A 16937-nucleotide genomic window follows, 5' to 3' on the forward strand; every position below is an offset into this window, starting at 1 on the left:
TGCTTTAATAATTGGAGTTAACACATTGCTTTACTTAACAATGGCAAATATTCTTCATAAATGCCTATGACATTGCATTATTTTTAGGTCACTTCTCTAGGTATTCCTAATATTGATTCTTTCTATAAACCTCATCTTTTTGCAGCCTAGAAACTTGCTGGCATACATGCTTTAAAATAGAAGTTTAATGCTACATAGCAAGACACATTTATTCTCCAGGGTGCTGTAGCTTTTGTTGATTGCTGAGTTAAGAAGGTTTTTTTTTGTTTTATTTTGCATTTACTCTTTTTTTTTTTTCTGTAGTAGTTTTCTGAAGATGACAGCTAATATTCTTTCCTGCTTTTGGAAATTTGACAGATATGTCGGCAATGAACAGGAGAGAGAATTTAATCTGAAAAAAAACTGTGGAAAAAACCCTCAAGTGACTATCACCTCCCCATCTGAAAATAGAATATCCTAAAATAATTGAAAGCAAAGCACCTGATGGGTTCCTGAGTCCCTCTGAGGAGTTTCTGATGTGTCTGTAGAATTTGTGTGTGCACACAGGGACGCGTGTCAGGACCACACGTGGGAGACCAGCTCCCCTGGAGGTGGCTCAGCCCGTGCCCCTTGCCCGAGGAGTGGTCGGTCGCGCGTATTGGAAACACTACGGAAGCACTGTTTTTGCCGTGTCCTCCAGGTCGGATCCGCACGCGACGGCAGAGCTCTGGGAGCGCCACCAACGTCACCTCCACGCCTTCCGACAGTCGGGGCCGCAGCCGCGCCAAAGTGGTCTCACAGTCCCAGCGTAAGAAGTATATTTTATGCTCTCTGCTCTCTTAGTTTTATCCAACAGCCGTTCTGCAGCTGAAAATTTATAGTATTTTCATCGACTTAAGGGAGAAACACATTTCTGTGGCTCTAAGACACTGTGACTAATCTTGATGTTTGTTGGATGCTTACAAGACAGGGTATTCCAGTGTACCTGTGTCCCCTTTCCAGGCGATGTACACCTTGCATCCTTAGGCAGGAAACATTGACATGCAGTTTCCCTCCCCTCAAGCCTCCCAAAGTGAATCGTACCCGGGCTGGGACCCATTTTGCTGTTGATGAGGGGTCCTGATGTCATTCAAAGAGCAGCTCCGGGGGGAGATGACTTCATTCTGAGGTCTCTTCCCAGCGGCAATAAGTAAATCCATTCGAAGCTGCCCCCCCCATCCCCCGCTGCGCTAACACGCCACTCTGTTCCTCCCCTCCTGCCAGTGTGGGCTCTCGCTTCGCTCGGCTGCCCTCTCTCGCTTCCATTGCTGCTTCTCTGTATGTGTTGAGTCACCTGATTTGTTAACGTCAGTCATGAAAGCAGCCGTGGACGGGATGAGCGTGTTCTGATCTCTCAGGATTCAGGCCTGGCCTCTCACCTCCCGGCTTCCCGGTCTGTGCACGTGGAGCGTGGTGGGGGGTCAGGGCCCTCCTGGGCAGGCGACCATGGCGGAGGTGCTCGTCAGCTGACGGGGTCGGCCTCCTTCGTGGCCCCAGGAGCTGTCTGGCTTGTGTAGAGAGCGGCTAGTCTGAGGCCAAACCTTAGTTAGCTTCTCTCGTAGGCGTTTAGAATGCCTTTCTCAGCTCCTCCTGAATTTAGATGCTTTCCCCGTGTCGCTTTGATAACTGGAGTCCTCATGTGAAAAGAAGCTTATGTCCTTTCTGAAAAGAAAGTGCCAGGTCAGACATAACTGCTGTGAGACGACAGCGCCCAGGCTTGTTTGTCTGACGCAGAAGCCCGTGCTTTTAGTGTATTACACCATACCACCCAGCATAGGTTGTTCAGGTGTAGTCCAGAAGCTTCTGCCTGGGGAGTAGTGTCCAGGCCCTGGTTATTCTGGTGAACCCTAGTGATACCTGGAGTCACAGATAGATACAATACTCTGGTCATGACCTCATAAATACGGGTCGGGTCTTACCGCAAAAAAAATTTTTCTTGGCCAAAAATGTTTGAGACTCAGAATATAGGTCAATACGTTGAAATTGAGTTGAATAAAAAAATGTTTTAGCCCTTTAGCTGTATAGGGTTGTTTCCTTTCTTGGAGAGTGAGGGCTGAACAGTATTTTCCATTTCCTTATGTCTGCTGTTTATTGGCATTGGCCTCTGCAAGGGTCCCTGCCCCTAGCTGGGTCCTCTGCTTAAGACGTGGTGGAAATAAAGTTCCTTCCGTAGTGGGGGATGATAGAGCTTTAATTTTTCAGTCTTATAAAAATACTGCACCTTGCCTTGGAGATCCACTTGAAAAGCTCATCAGTTTTATTTTACTCACCAAATTCCACTCAAGGGAAAGAGACAACACCAGCAAACGATCAAGCCTGGACCTTGAACTTACGTATATAAATCAACTATTCTTTTTTTTTTTTTTTTTTTTTTTTTTTGCGGTATGTGGGCCTCTCACTGTTGTGGCCTCCCCCGTTGCGGAGCACAGGCTCCGGACGCGCAGGCCCAGCGGCCATGGCTCACGGGCCCAGCCGCTCCGCGGCATATGGGATCCTCCCAGACCGGGGCACGAACCCGTATCCCCTGCACCGGCAGGCGGACTCTCAACCACTGCGCCACCAGGGAGGCCCCCTCAACTATTCTTTTAAAAATTATTTTAATAGGTAGATAGGAGCACATCTAGATATTTTACGAAGGTGGCTATACTAGCGTTCATAGTTCTGGTTTAAGAGTAAGTAGATTCCGTTAATATTAAATTTAGGACGGTCAACAGTTGGCATCTTCTGAATAGCTGAGGGCTTAAATATGTGAGGATTAATGTTTAAATATTGGAGAATTTGGCGTAAGACATTCAGATGAAACTACCTAGTAGCGGTGTCTTCCACTTGGTCGATGTCTCTGGAGCACCTCCTGTGTGGTGAGCACCGAGTGCAGGGGTAGAGGTACACAGACGGTAAGATGCAGTCACCTCTGCCAGACTGCTCAGAACCAGAGGGCAGGCGCCCCCAAAGGGCCCGGCATCTTCTCTGCATCTCGTCCGCCTGGCACTGTGCCTGGCGCGTGGTAGGTTCCTAAGTGTTTCATGAGCAGATCTGAAATAAATGCTAATACAGTATGATGTGTATAAAGTAAAAATAAGTAGGAAAATAGGCCAGGAGGAACAAGACCTAGAAAAACAGTCCTTTTGCTAATATGTTTGTGAACAAAGACATTTGTGCTGTGTTGCATGCTGACCTTCTGTATTGTGTTATTGTCTTTTAATCCACTTTTTGCCTGTCCTTTGGTCTGCTCTCATAATCAAGGATCCAGATCTGCTAATCCTGCTGGTGGTAAGCCATTTCTCTTCTTGCTTTTTTTTTGTTTTTTGCATTCTCCCTCACCCCATGTTCCTTGCACAATATTAATTTCTCTCTTTATTATGAGCTTAGTTAATCTTTCTGTGTTTTTTCTGTATGTTCAAATTCTAGAGTTTGAAATGGATTTCTTTTCTCCTTTTATACAGCTTAATAGTTTATTTGTGTGCTCAAATTTTATGGGCAAAATTTATAGATACTGAGACATGTTCTTCATGGGAACGTGTACTGATAATTTTATAATGAATTTCACTTAAACTGTAGTTAAATCATTATAAAGTACTAATTTTCGTAAGTAGTCATCTTAGTGATTTATTTGAATGATGAAGGTTGTGTGTGTGTGTGTGTGTGTGTGTGTGTGTGTGTAATTTCCAGGTAAGTGTTATTTTGAAGGTTTTTCCCTCTGGATCATTCTGTTCTGCTACATGATAACGAACACTTGATATGTGCGAATTTTATTGCCTTCTCTGCTTAAGGAGATGATCTAAATTAATGACTGCCATTTGGGTGTATTGGTACGATCCTTAAAATTTTACTGCTTTCTTTAAGAAAGAATTTTGTTTTACAAGAAATGGTTATATAGGTATGTAGTCACTTAGCCATTTATAAAAATTACCATATTATGATTTTAATTTCTAATTTTATTGCATTCACATCAGGGAATGTTTTCTATATAATTTCTACCTTTGTAAAAGGTTTTTGAGATTTCCTTTGAGGCTTAGTACATAGTCAGTTTTTGTACTATTCCTGTGTGGAAATGTGAAAAGAATGTGTATTCTGTTTGTTGGACTATACATTGTGTGTATATGTGGGAGGTGTGTTTATACATATCTGTATAGTTTTGACTGCATGCTCTGCCAGTTGCTGAGTACTGTATTAATCTTTCATTAGTATTAGTCTTTCTGAGAGGTATATTAATAATTATGGCCTTTTCAATCTCTCTCTGTATTTTTATCGTTTTTGTGTTTTCTATCTCAAAGCTATGTTACGTGGAGCATAAAGTTTCATGATTTTTATATCTTTAAGGATAATTATTCTTTAATCAATATGAAACGTCCTTTTTTCCTCTTTTAATGCTGTTTTTTTTTCTGTTTTGTTGTTTTGTTTTATGTATGTTGTTTGTCTCTTATAAACAACATACAGTTGAATTTCGTTTCAGTTTTTTTAAACCAATCCAGGAATCTGTCTTTTAATAGTTGAATTTAATCCAGCCACATTTATTATGATTACCGATATGTTTGAGCTTATTCTTATCATTTTTACTTGTCATTTCTGTTTACCATATTTCTGCCTCCTTTTCCATTTGTTAAATTAATGGAGTCTTCTATTAGTGTTTAAGAAATTTCTGTTATATTTCTACTCTTTCAGCCATTTTTTTAACATACCAACTCCTACAGAAAACAAACCAGTTAATAAATAAACGCCTTTGTGATTATTTGTAGAAATTTGCTGTGCAACTGAGAGGCTTTTTGTACTCAACCTGAGCCTGCTCTTTTGAATCAGAAATTTTGCAGTCATTTCTGTAGAACTCCATCTTTAGTTCTCCTGTGTATAAATACTCTTTTATGATAATTTGATGTTCCTTTATGCTCCTTAGTTTTTGAAAAATTAGTGATGTTACCAGCTAGAAAGCTATTTTTATATAAAATTCTCTTGGTATTTGATCCAAACTAATGTGTAAACTGACTTCTGAAATTACTGTAATTTATTTCTTGATTTACATCCATTATTCAATTTTGTTTCACTTCATTTTCAGCTGGCAGCCGATCGAGTTCCCCAGGGAAATTGTTGGGAAGTGGTTATAGTGGCCTTGCTGGGGGTTCCTCGAGAGGCCCACCTGCGACACCCTCTTCAGAAAAACGAAGCAAGATTCCCAGGAGTCAGGGATGTAGCCGAGAAACAAGTCCAAACCGCATAGGATTAGGTGAGAATTCCCAAAGATCTTGAAACACCATTCCCAACCTGGTCATAATTTTGATTATAATCTAATGACTTTGTCTCCTGTGGGAAAGAGCTGTTTTTGAACCGAGGATATCACTTTGCCTGTGTTAAAAAGACATTTCAGTTTGTGCTTTTTACAGATGATAGCAGGTTCCGTTTTCAGTTAGGACTAACAAATATGTGGGGTTCACACGGATGGGAAAGAATTACACCATTGTGGGCTTCTGTGGGTTAGAGTCACTTTGCAAAACATTAACCTGGGGGAATGGGCAGGCTTCTTTCCCGCACAATTTCCTGCACAGGAGCACTGTTGCTTTTTCACTTGTCTTTCACTGATTAGCAATAAGTAGCCATTCACCTATATAAATTTTCAGAAGCAATTTGTAGGGTCCACATTTATTTTGATTTTGCTCTTCTCTAACCCAATTGGTGAAAATTATCATCACAGAATATGTGTAGTTGTTACTTTTGACATAATGTTCAAACATAAAAACCAAGAAGAGGAAAAACTAGGTATATATAGTGTTTATTTTTGTGTTGTAGTGTTTAGTTTCTTTGTAGTAAGATTTTATATGAATGACTCTCAGCAGCTTAACAGTCTTTTTACTCTATTAAAATCTAATTTGTATGCTACCTTTTTAGTAAAACGGTTAGAAGTCTTGTGATCTATTGTGAAAAATCTGTGTTCATACTCTTACAGTCTCACCTGCTTTCTAAGGGTAAAAACCTACTAATGTGAAATCAGAATACTGTATTCTTTTGTCCTTTTGGCTTACCTTTCTCATTTATTCATTTATCTCCTCAATAACTTTTATTGAATACTGGAATGTTTACTGTGATGTGCTAGGCACATGTTGTTAAATCTTATGATTAGAAGATAAATGCAGTAGATTTAGCTTCTGACTTCAAAGAGCTTGTGGTCTCAGAGGTGAAAATGTAAGACAGTATGACAGATACCCTGGCAGGTGCTCTGGGACCGTAGAACAGGAATGTCTGCCCCAGTCCTCCTAGGTTTCCTGCCAGGGGAGCCTTCCCAGAATCGGCCCTGTTTTGATGAGGTGTATAAGGTGACATTAGGCAGGGTGGGGAGATGAGGCAGAGAGGAGCCTGTGCAGAAGTGGTCAGACGAGAGGGAGCGTTGTGCGCCCTGGGACCACTAGTGGTCTATCTGACGATAGCCGAGGATGTTTGTCAGGGTGGGTGGGAGGTGGGAGCAGAGGGACTGGTAGGGCCCAGCTCACGAGTGTCCTTCAAGGCTCCCAGAACTTGGAGAAGGCGGTGGGGGGCAGATATTTAAGAAGTAGAATCGAAAGGATTTGGTTTGACCAACATTTCCGACGCAAGTGAGAAATGTAATCAAGCCGTGGTTTTGTTAAAATGCTGCGTGATGCTGACCTTCTGTGGGCATTGCGGAACATGGTCCCTGAGCTGACCAGTTATTTGCATCCAGTAATAGCCAGTAATGTGGATACAACCAGAGAACATATCATGACTGCAATATCTACTGATAAATTTCAGATTTGTTGTTGTCACATACGTGCATTTGGATCTGGTTTTGTTTGGAAAATACATTTGATTTCAAACCTAGGCTTGAGGTTTCAGCTGTCCTTTTCCCACAATTAGTTAAGTTTATAGGATGTTTCTTGGGGATCCTGACTCATTTCATACTGCTAAGAATTCTTTTCTTTTTGGGGATTTTACTTTTTAAATTTCTTAAACATGCCATTCTTACCTTCTTCTTGAAATTGGGAAATAATCCAACCTCGATTATCTAACATGACTGTAGGACCTGGCAGTCTATGGTCTTAAGTATGAAGTTTGCATTGTGGGTAGCTGGAAAGACAGCGTTTAATAAGCCTTTGAAACAAGTCCTGTGGAACATATCCGTCAGCAAGAACTAAATAGGAGCCTGTCAACCTTCCAAAGCGTTCTTATTTGAAACATCATTTTGAAGAAAGTTGTTTCCTTGATGCTCGTTAAGGGGATTAGTTGTGGATGGAGCTTTGAGGTCATACATACAATTCTGATTAAAGAAGATACTTTATATACATTTTTGCACATTGTGAGAATATACATACACAGACATAAAATATATATGAGTAAAATATATCTTTCCACTTTTTTCCTTCTAGTACTGCTTAGAGATTCCACTTTATGGGGTGTCAGATATGTTAGCATTTTTCTGTAATAGAGTGTATATTTCTTTGATCATTTAGTATATACTGGGTATATGTCTATGTGTCTAAACATTTGGTTCATTGTATAGCAACTTTAAATATAAATATTTTCAAAAAAAGTAGGAGCATCTTTTAAGAATATTTTCTATAATCCACAAACCAGTTAATAGTTTTTCTCATAGCTTGGAATTTGCCGAGAAATAATTCTAGTTATCTGCAAATTGTATTTGGTTCAACTACGCCTTTTTTTGTTTGAAATAATATTGCTTAACTAAATTTTCCTGTCTCACCTGTGATAAAGATGATGTCAGAGCTCTTTTTCTTTAGCATTTAAGGTTTCTTAAGCAAAACGGGATGTAATTCCTGTTGGATAACTAAGAAACCAAACCCTGCCACGCCCTTCTTTCTGAAACGTATTCCTTCATAAACTGAGCAAATGGAGGAGTGTGTGTGTAAATTGCTTCCTTCTGCGTGTGACTTAGGGTGAAGTCACACGGATAGCTGACATCTACAGCAGTCACGTTTTGGAAGTTGCCTTTGGTTCCCTTGTTCTCCCAACTGTCTACTGAAAAGGCTATGAACACATGGGACTTTCTGCCTCTAACAGTCTGTGGATATGCATTTAAAGTGTTCTCAGATGATTTTCTGGTTAAATGTGTTTTGAAAAAAATTAAAATTAGTAATTCCTTTTAGCTCTTTGTTGGATTAGACTACTGTGTGCAAGACCAAGACATGAGAATGTCTAGGCTAGAGAGACGTTTCATGTCTTTAACTTCCGGGAGTTTTCACTGTTCTTCTTGTACTTCTGCTTTTGATAGGAATTCTGGTAGGATCCTTCCTTGAAAGACAAAAGTCAGGAGTTCCCTTAAAACGCTATAAAGGTAGAGTGTCGCTCAAGGAATGAAAACCAGTCAGAGGGTTTTCCAGGCTTCCCAGCGTTCCGTGCAGGACTCCAGAACTCCCTGAGAAGCCTGCCTGCTTTTAGGAAGCTCACGCGGCAGGTGTGTTTTACCGTCTCTCCCTCCTCTGCCACCCCTCCTCCAAAACCTGTTGCCACACAGAACGCTCACTCTCGGCACTCAGTACACAGACAGGGTGATTCGGTGTGTGGTGGTGTAGTTTTGACGCCTAATCAATTAGTCTTTGTAAAAATCGTTGATGTGTATACTTACTTTAAATCCTCCTTGTAGGTTAGTCTTTGGAAGTGGTGTTGCAAGTAAGGGGGAACTTCTTCCTCTTGTGTTTTAAACTATCCAACATTTGAACTGTTGATTTCACCGCTAAGTGTACTTTAATGAAGTTTGGGGCCAAACCATGCACAGAATTGTAAACAGAATTCTTTTTCTCCGTGTTCCTACCGGCCATATGTTAAAGAAGGCGGTCAGGACAGATGGGTGAATGAACGTTCTCTGGGCCAAACACGAGGACGGGAGACCTCGTTAAGAATTATGATTGTTGTCATTTCACATCGCATCTACCTGTTCCTTCTCACTCTCTTCGTTGTCCTCACAAAGCAAGCTCAGCCTGGGGAGAGAGCAGAGATTCCCCATTGCTGTAACGTATCTGCTAACTTAAAGAAGGGAGTGAGAACTATGTGAAAATTCAGACGTAATCGGGCAAGAGCTATAAGAAAATGGTCAGCTAAGCATGCCCATGTGTGAAGACCTATCAGGACTGTCCTTACTGCTTTTTTTTTTTTTTTTTTATAAATTTATTTATTTATTTTTGGCTGTGTTGGGTCTTCGTTTCCGTGCGAGGGCCTTCTCTAGTTGTGGCAAGTGGGGGCCACTCTTCATCGCGATGTGCGGGCCTCTCACTGCCGCGGCCTCTCCCGTTGTGGAGCACAGGCTCTGGACGCACAGGCTCCGGACACGCAGGCTCAGTAGCCGTGGCCCACGGGCCCAGCCGCTCCGCGGCACGCGGGATCCCCCCAAACCAGGGCCCGAACCCGCATCCCCCGCATCGGCAGGCAGACTCTCAACCACTGCGCCACCAGGGAAGCCCCCTTACTGCTTTTTGATGATTGTTTTGGAGTGGCCAGTGGAATAAGACAAGGTTTTCACGTATGCCTTTCAGCAGGGACCACAGACGTACCTACGTACGTTCCTTATTTCACGGTATGCTTTTCATTTAAATAGTGGGGACTCTCTCTCTCTCTCTCTCTCTCTCTCTCTCTCACCTTCCTAAGTGGAGGCCGAGATCTAGAGCGGCTGAGTGGCTGGACCAGTGAGCTAACATGGAGCTGGAGAGGGCATTTCTACATTAGATGTGGTAGTGGTCCCCCTAAGGACTCCTTTGTAGGTTTTATGCAACTTTTCATTTATTGACGGGGTCAGTAGATACTCCCTAGTTTTTTAAGTTTAATTTAGCACCTGTTGCTTTGGCCTTCATTGTAGGAGCAGGAGGTGTTTAGAATGTTATCAAGAATTGCTGATTAAATTGTCACTACTACTCTGAGTGAAAACTCAGTGCTTCCACGTCACTATAGCAAAATGAAGGAGGGTTTAGGAATTCCTAGAGAATTCCAAATGAAGCCCCATTTTGACTGATAGCTGAGATTGCGTTCCTGGGCTTGACCTTGCCTTGCTCGCCAGCACAGACCTGATAAACCGTTGGATATCACTTAGGTACCTTTAGGGTCTAATTCACCTCTGGCACTGAGCAGAGACCACAATAGGAAGTTGGTTTGGTTTTTCACTTCCATGTTCTTCTAATTCAGGGAGTTTTATGATTCTGGTTTGTAAGACATTCTTGTTACGGTTTGGCCATATAATAAATCTACCTTTGCTCTAAAATTATAGGCTTTGCTCATTGCAAGGTAGTAAACATGGAGGTTTTTACATCAGTGAATCAAGTTTATATTTTCCAAAACTTCTGAGAAAGGCATTTCTGTCTAATCCAGAATTAGTAGATCCTCTCAAGATGGAAAGATTTGTTGTTCCCATCAGCCGTCATGTCGGTGGCTATATGCTTTCAGTTTGCGAAGCTGTTTTTGAGTATTTTGCCAGTACTGCATTTCTCAAAGTAAGTTGAAAAATAAGAAAATCATGGTCTTTCATGAGATTTATGGCCGAGTTATATTAGCCGTTAGGCTGCTTATGGGGTTCTGTCGTCTCAGTGTCCTATGATATGAGAAAGTAATTGGCTGTTCTCAGGCCGTTGGGTGATCTTTAACCATGACTGCTGGGATTATCAGGCCACCTGGGGTGGACTCAGGTGTGAGGCTGGGTGAGTGGAGGTGCTTGGGTAGGGCTGACAGACGGATCTCTTTGGATTCCATAGAAAACACAGGAGTTAATGTCGAGACCGGTGAATGAGGGGTCAGCAGTGCCGATTCTTTATATCCGCACGCTGATTTGCAGCAGGCAGGCTCTCTAGCAGGGTCAGTCCTCACGACTTCTCTTTGTAAAGAAGGCCAGGCTGGGGGAAGTGAACAGTCTTCCTTTTAATTAGGTAAGTTCATGGAGTTCAGTGACCAGAGCCTTTATTCTGTTTTTAATCCAAATTAAAGTATCTTTCTAAGGACCCAGTGCATATGAAAATGACTGTGGCCTTTTATCATCCTCTGGGGGAGGAGTGTGCTGAAACCATAGAAACTGATCATTTCCAGAAGACTTTGGATCTTGTGTACTCTGATCCAGTTTGCTCTTTGGAGAGCTTTCTTTTCCACTTCTTACCTTTAGGTGTTATTTCACCTTCCTACTGAAATGCCCAGCTTTGTGAGGCCGTGGGCAAGTCCAGCTTGGCCCACCCCCTCCTGTTGTTGGCCCGCCAGTCAGTGAGGCCCGAGCAGGGGCAGGCGCGGGCCGTGTCGCGATTACGTGAACGGAATGTGACTGACCATGTGTGAGTTTCTCTGTCTTCATTAAACTTGTTCCCCTTCTCTGAAACCCCTCATGCTGCACGCTAGCACGGAGCAGCCGTATCCCTCGACCCAGCATGAGTCAGGGGTGCAGCCGCGATGCCAGCCGTGAGAGCAGCCGCGATACGAGCCCCGCTCGGGGCTTCCCTCCGCTCGGTGAGTACCCGCCGGCCTGGCTCCTGGGGCTCCTCCCGCCCCGCCGGGCCCAGCCACCTGCCTCTGTCCCCCGCCGCTGTCCCGTGGGCCTCTCCGCTCCCGTCCTCTTCCCGAGCCTCCCTTCCTGTCCCCTCTGCATGCTCGGATTCTGGCAGTTCCCAGTTTTCACATATCAGGGGAAGAAAGCACCCATTCGCTCTCTACTGTTGTCGCTTAGGACCACTTGCCCCGGGCAAGGCCGTCTGCGAGGTCGTTGCCAGCGTGTGGCGCAGCTCAGCCAGAGACCATTGCTGCTTAAAAGCTGAGCGCGTCCAAAGTGATTCCGTACTCACTGAATCTCTGCAACCTGTTTTGAATTTTACCAGGGATCAGCCCATGCGTGATTCACTTCAGAGAAGGAAAAATATATATATATATCATCATGATAACGTTTAGGAAACTAGGCGTGTGCTCGGTTTGGGGGTGAGCACGTTAATCAAAAAAGCAGCATGAATATTAGCTCTCCTTCTGTTAAACGAGTCACTTCAAAGCTTTCTTTAAAGCAGTCTGCAAATTGCTTTTGGATAAACGGCCTAAGTGTACAGCACAATGCAAAACGTTGAGGTTCACTGTTAATTATTAAGATACTTTTCATTCTTCCTGGGCTCAACAGGCTGTTTAATGTTTGTGATCCGGTGCCACCCCAGGACAAAAAATTTACAACATTTGGTGGCCATGGTACATGGTAATATTGTACCTGTGATCACCAGTTCAGTGTCAGTTGGGGCTGCTTGTCTGACACACGCCCCCCGTTTCAGTTTTCCTTACAGCTAGAATTTGTACTTTAACAATTTCTAGTATTCAAGAAAAACAAGACCAAAAGAGAAACATTTATCCTTTATAGAATATTGAATTTACATTTTCTATTTCATTTTAATAGTCTTGCCTTTCTCTAAAATGGACATATACCTTTTTACCTAGTGCAAATTATTAATCCCGGAAGACGTCTATCAACACATACTTTCACACACACACACACAAAAGAGAAAAGGAATGTTTTGTATTCTTCAGTAATTGTGTTTTAGTTCTTGGGCGTATTAAGTGCTGTACGGCTGTGTATTTTCCTCATGATAAGCATGACAGGTAGAAATCACTTTATACCGATAGGGCCTAGGCCTGAAGTTATTCTCTGGAACTGTGGACTGCAGCAGTCTGTTATTTTGACTCTAATTATGAAACGGGTCTTTCAAATATAAAAATGTCACTTTGGAAGATGGATGTTACAGCAAAAGCATAAGGTTTTAATATTTGCCACTATCTCCTTCTAAGTCATACACTCCTTCCCAGTATCTTTTTTCCCCCTATTAGTATCAGTACTCAGAATCTAGACCTATTTCTTCATGACCACTGTCCCTCGTGGAGTTCTCAGAAAGAGCAGGTGGACGGATGCAGGGCCCTCTAGACGACCACCTGACTTGGTGAGGAGATAACCTGTGTGAGGTGTCCTACCTGATGGGCATGAGGGCCTGAGTGGGGCAGCTCACCTGGGCCCTGCCAGCTCTTCCACAGCAGTCCACAGCATTAGATCAGGATCCTCAAAACTCCAGGGCTAGAAAGGACGATTTTTTTTCTGAGTGAACTGCTGGTTTTTCCTTTTAAGTTAAGGCTGTGCATCTGTGCATCCTTGTTCACGATTTGACCTTCGAAATAGCCTGTTCTATAGGTGAACAGTTCAGTCTGTTCTTGGTTATTTTGTCTCTTAGGGTTCAGTGTTTTTATTTCGCATGTACACTGCTGGTTTTGTTCCTGTCCGTGGAAGCAGCCTTTGTGACCCAGCCTGTGGTCTGTGGACCAGGCAAGGTGTGCTGGATTCTTGAGGTCCTGATTGGACCCTGAGGAGCTGAGGGATCCAGTCTGACTTCCACTGAAGTGTCTTGGTGACAGCCCGGGTTGTGGACGTGTGTCATTGCTGCTACCACAGCTGGAGCTGTGGCTGCAGACATCTCCCCTTCTCACAAGCTCTGGCACCAGCGTGGTCTTCTGTGTGGTCAGGGCAGGAGTTCACATCATTTCAGCTCAGTTTTTAGACCATGACTTTTTTTCTTTCTTGTTGGGTTGAATCTGTTCATAAAGCTCCTGTCCAGCAGGAACAGCACCAGTGCCCACGTGTCCCTGGCACCGGGCTGAGCGGTCAGTGGGCATATAACCCTTGCGGATCCTGTTCAGCCTCTGGGACAGGTATCGTCGTCCCTCTTGTCTGGATGACAAAACCAAGACCTGGGGAGAGGAGGCCACTGCCCCAAGGCCACACGGGTCTGACTTCAAAGCGTGGCTGTTCCCCTGCCTCACCTGAGGTGTCTTTCATTGGTTCCTCCGAAATGTACTAACTGCTTTCTGAGGCCTCTCCAGGCTCAGGTACAGAGAAGGTGCTTGGCCACGTTTCTGAGTCAGGATTTCCAGGTGTGGCGATGGCACCTGGGAATTCATGGACAAGTCCCAAAGGTTGCTGGCCCCTGGGGAGCCTCCTCCGCCCTTTGGAGAGTGTGATGTTTCCTTCTTATTCTCATTCCCTTTAATGTTCATTTCCTACCCCCTTTATAAGTCAGTGAGATTTTGTATTAGTGCCCCTTTGAATCAACGTACGTAGCCAACCTTCACTTTTTAAACGAAAAGGACAGAAGTAATTCTGTTTCAGTGACTATATATTGGGCTTGAGCTTGCATTTTTCTTAAAAAGTTATTTTGGACCATTTTAATGGTATGAATACACAGTGATGGTGACAGCTTTTAGGTGAGATTAAGGCTGTAGGATTCTGCTGTCAACGAGGCTTTGATGTAAGCGGGTCCACCTTGGATTCCATTGTGGGACGTTCACTTGAGAACGTGACAGAGGACTTGTTACGTGACAGATTTGCTGTAGAATATTCCGTTGAAACAGAACCAAAGGACGACTTTATAAGGAACCTTCAGATCAGGTGTTGCTTAAACATGGTTTCCAGTTTAAACGGTCAGGATACGGTACCATTGTGCTTGTACAAGAAATGAATAGTTTGCTTCAGTCTTACAAAATGTCCTGCCGGTTTCTTCATTTAAGGAAAGTGATTGTTCTGTAATACCTGTTTTAGAGCTTGCCGACTTATTTTTGTGTATCTCGAGGAACTAGGGATTTTCTTTTTCTTTTGCATGCTGGTAAAAATTTATCCTTACTGACCAGGTAACCTTTGCTGTTCAGTACCCCTTGTCCCGCAGATATGCACACTTCACAAGGTGACATGAGCTTAAGTAAATAAAATGTTATTGAAGAGTTTGGGGGTTTGCCATTTCATGGCTAAGCATGTAAATGTGGGAGGATTCTGGACTCTGGCACTGTTTAGTGTCACTCTCTGAAACCTATGAAGTCTCTGTGCTACAGTCACTGTGTTCTTTCCAAGTAATGATAGAAGCATGTTAACTTTTTGTTTTCTTTTTTTTCTTTTTTCTTTTTTGGAGGTAAAGAAAAAGCCACATATTACGTGGCACTCGGGTCAATAAATTCAGGTTTGGACCCAAGCCTGTATTTCATAATTGTTTCTAAAAGTCATTCTCTCCACACGAGGATGGAGTTTGGTGTATGTTTCCTCAGACTGATGAATTGATGTGATATAATATTATGAGTACTTGCTAGCAAAATAATATTTATTAACCAGCTCTGCTGCTGTTAACCGCCACGGTTTATTCTGTGCCTGGCAGCGTTTCAAGTGTCTGATGTATAGTCTCTCCTAATTCTCTTAACTCCCAAGAGGAGGGTACCCTTGTTGGCCCCATTGCACAGATGAGGAACTGAGACACAGAGGGGTTTAGTACTTTGCTCAAGGCCCACACAGCTAGTTGTGATCTGACCAGGACTTGCCCCCCATGTGTCACGGAGCTGGTGCTCATAACCAGAGGCCTGCAAATGCCTCTCCAAGGAAGGCTGTTAAACTTATTACAGCCAACTTTCCAACAGTTAAAACAGTGAGTTCATTAATCATTGGGATATTTCTGCAACAGAACAGCACACATGTTGACTAGGGAAAATGGAATTCAGTTGTTGAGCCCCCTTCTTTTTTTTTTTTTAATTGATTTATATTTTACCTGTGAAGCATGAAGTATTTTATTTCTTTTTTATTGAAGTATAGTTGATGTACAACATTGTGTTAATTTCTGCTGTACAGCAAAGTGATTCAGTTATACATACATACGTTCTTTTTCATGTTCTTTTCCATGATGGTTTGTCACAGTATATTGAATGGAGTTCCCTGTGCTCCACAGTGGGACCTTGTTGTCTTTCCATCCTGTATATGAAAGCCCCCTTTTTGTGACTTCATTCTGTGTCTGTTGAGAGAACGTTGTGTGAACTTCTCCGCTTCTGTTTCTGGTGCATGGTCGCGTGTGCATCGCATCCTGACGGGAGGCGTGACCCATCCTGCTGCTCCGCCCCCTCGGCGCGCCCCCGGGTCCTTCCCGGCCCAACCCGGGGCGGGGGCCGCTGGGCGCACAGGCAGCGCTCCCCCTGCGCCAGCGCCCCGCGTGCAGCCCGGGGATTGGCACTCGCTGTCCATTCGCACCCAACACCATGTCTTTCCGTGAGGAAACACGGCCGCGTTGGGAGCAGCCCCGCGTTCCCTCCGGCCTGTGGCCGCCGCTGTCTCGGGTTCTCGTGTGCTAACCCTGTGGGTGTTGCCGTTCCTTTTACCTGCAGCCTCTCGACGTCATTCCAGGTCCACTAGTGCTCTTGCCACGGCTGACTCTGTTGGGCAGTCAGGTGAACACGCGCTCATGCATGCCATGCCTGTCCACGCTCATTGTCGCATCTGTACCCATCAGTGTCCGCTAGCACTTGGCATGTATGCACCTTATATTTTCTTTCCCCCCACGATGTGCTTCTATTTTTTTTTAAGTTGTTGAATGTTTATGGTCCTGTTAATAGGCCGTAGATGCTTTGTAGCCTGTTTGACGACATCATTTCTCCAGTGTTCGTATTTATGTTAAAACAAAACAAGAGGATGGGGAAGCACTTGTGCCCCTCCTTTCACTCCCTCCCCCAGGAAAACAGCAGCCCCAGATAGGTGTCCTGAAGGGTCCCTCGGAGGAAGTGGGGTATGGGCCTCATCCAGCAGAGGCTTTCGTCTCTCAGTCTTAGCTCCCAATAAAGTGGTGTCTGTTGATGCTGGTTACTACCGTCCGGTTCTAATTACTTGGAGGTACTGTTTAGTGACCAGATGTTCCAGATTATAGCAAACCTCATTTCACATGTATTGAAGGAAATGGATTGTCCTAAAGCATTTCTGGAAAAAACAAATCATGATTAGGATAATGAAGTAAGGCCAAAGGTAGCCTTTGCAGCCTGCAGCCCCGAAACACTCCATCTCAGCCTCGTTGTAACAATACCCCAAATGCCCTGGTTATTGGCCTCTGGGGCAGAAAGTGAGCATACAATAATGCATCAGTTTGCCGGATTTAACTGGCATCATTTTGATACACTAATAATCC

General features: G+C 43.7%; 1 protein-coding gene across 4 annotated transcripts in view; it reads left to right on the plus strand.

The window, feature by feature from the left end:
* The window catches only part of CLASP1 (cytoplasmic linker associated protein 1), a 268685-nt gene that overhangs the window by 177952 nt on the left and 73796 nt on the right, over positions 1-16937 (plus strand). For all 4 annotated transcript variants that reach the window (XM_082630779.1, XM_082630777.1, XM_082630780.1 and 1 more), the window contains 2 exons: positions 680-787; positions 5069-5236. In XM_082630779.1, coding sequence (XP_082486905.1) covers positions 680-787; positions 5069-5236 — 276 coding nt within the window. The remainder of the gene's footprint in view (positions 1-679; positions 788-5068; positions 5237-16937) is intronic.

Source organism: Mesoplodon mirus, assembly GCF_964341445.2.
Source record: "Mesoplodon mirus genome assembly, chromosome: 8".
NCBI lineage: Eukaryota > Metazoa > Chordata > Mammalia > Artiodactyla > Ziphiidae > Mesoplodon > Mesoplodon mirus.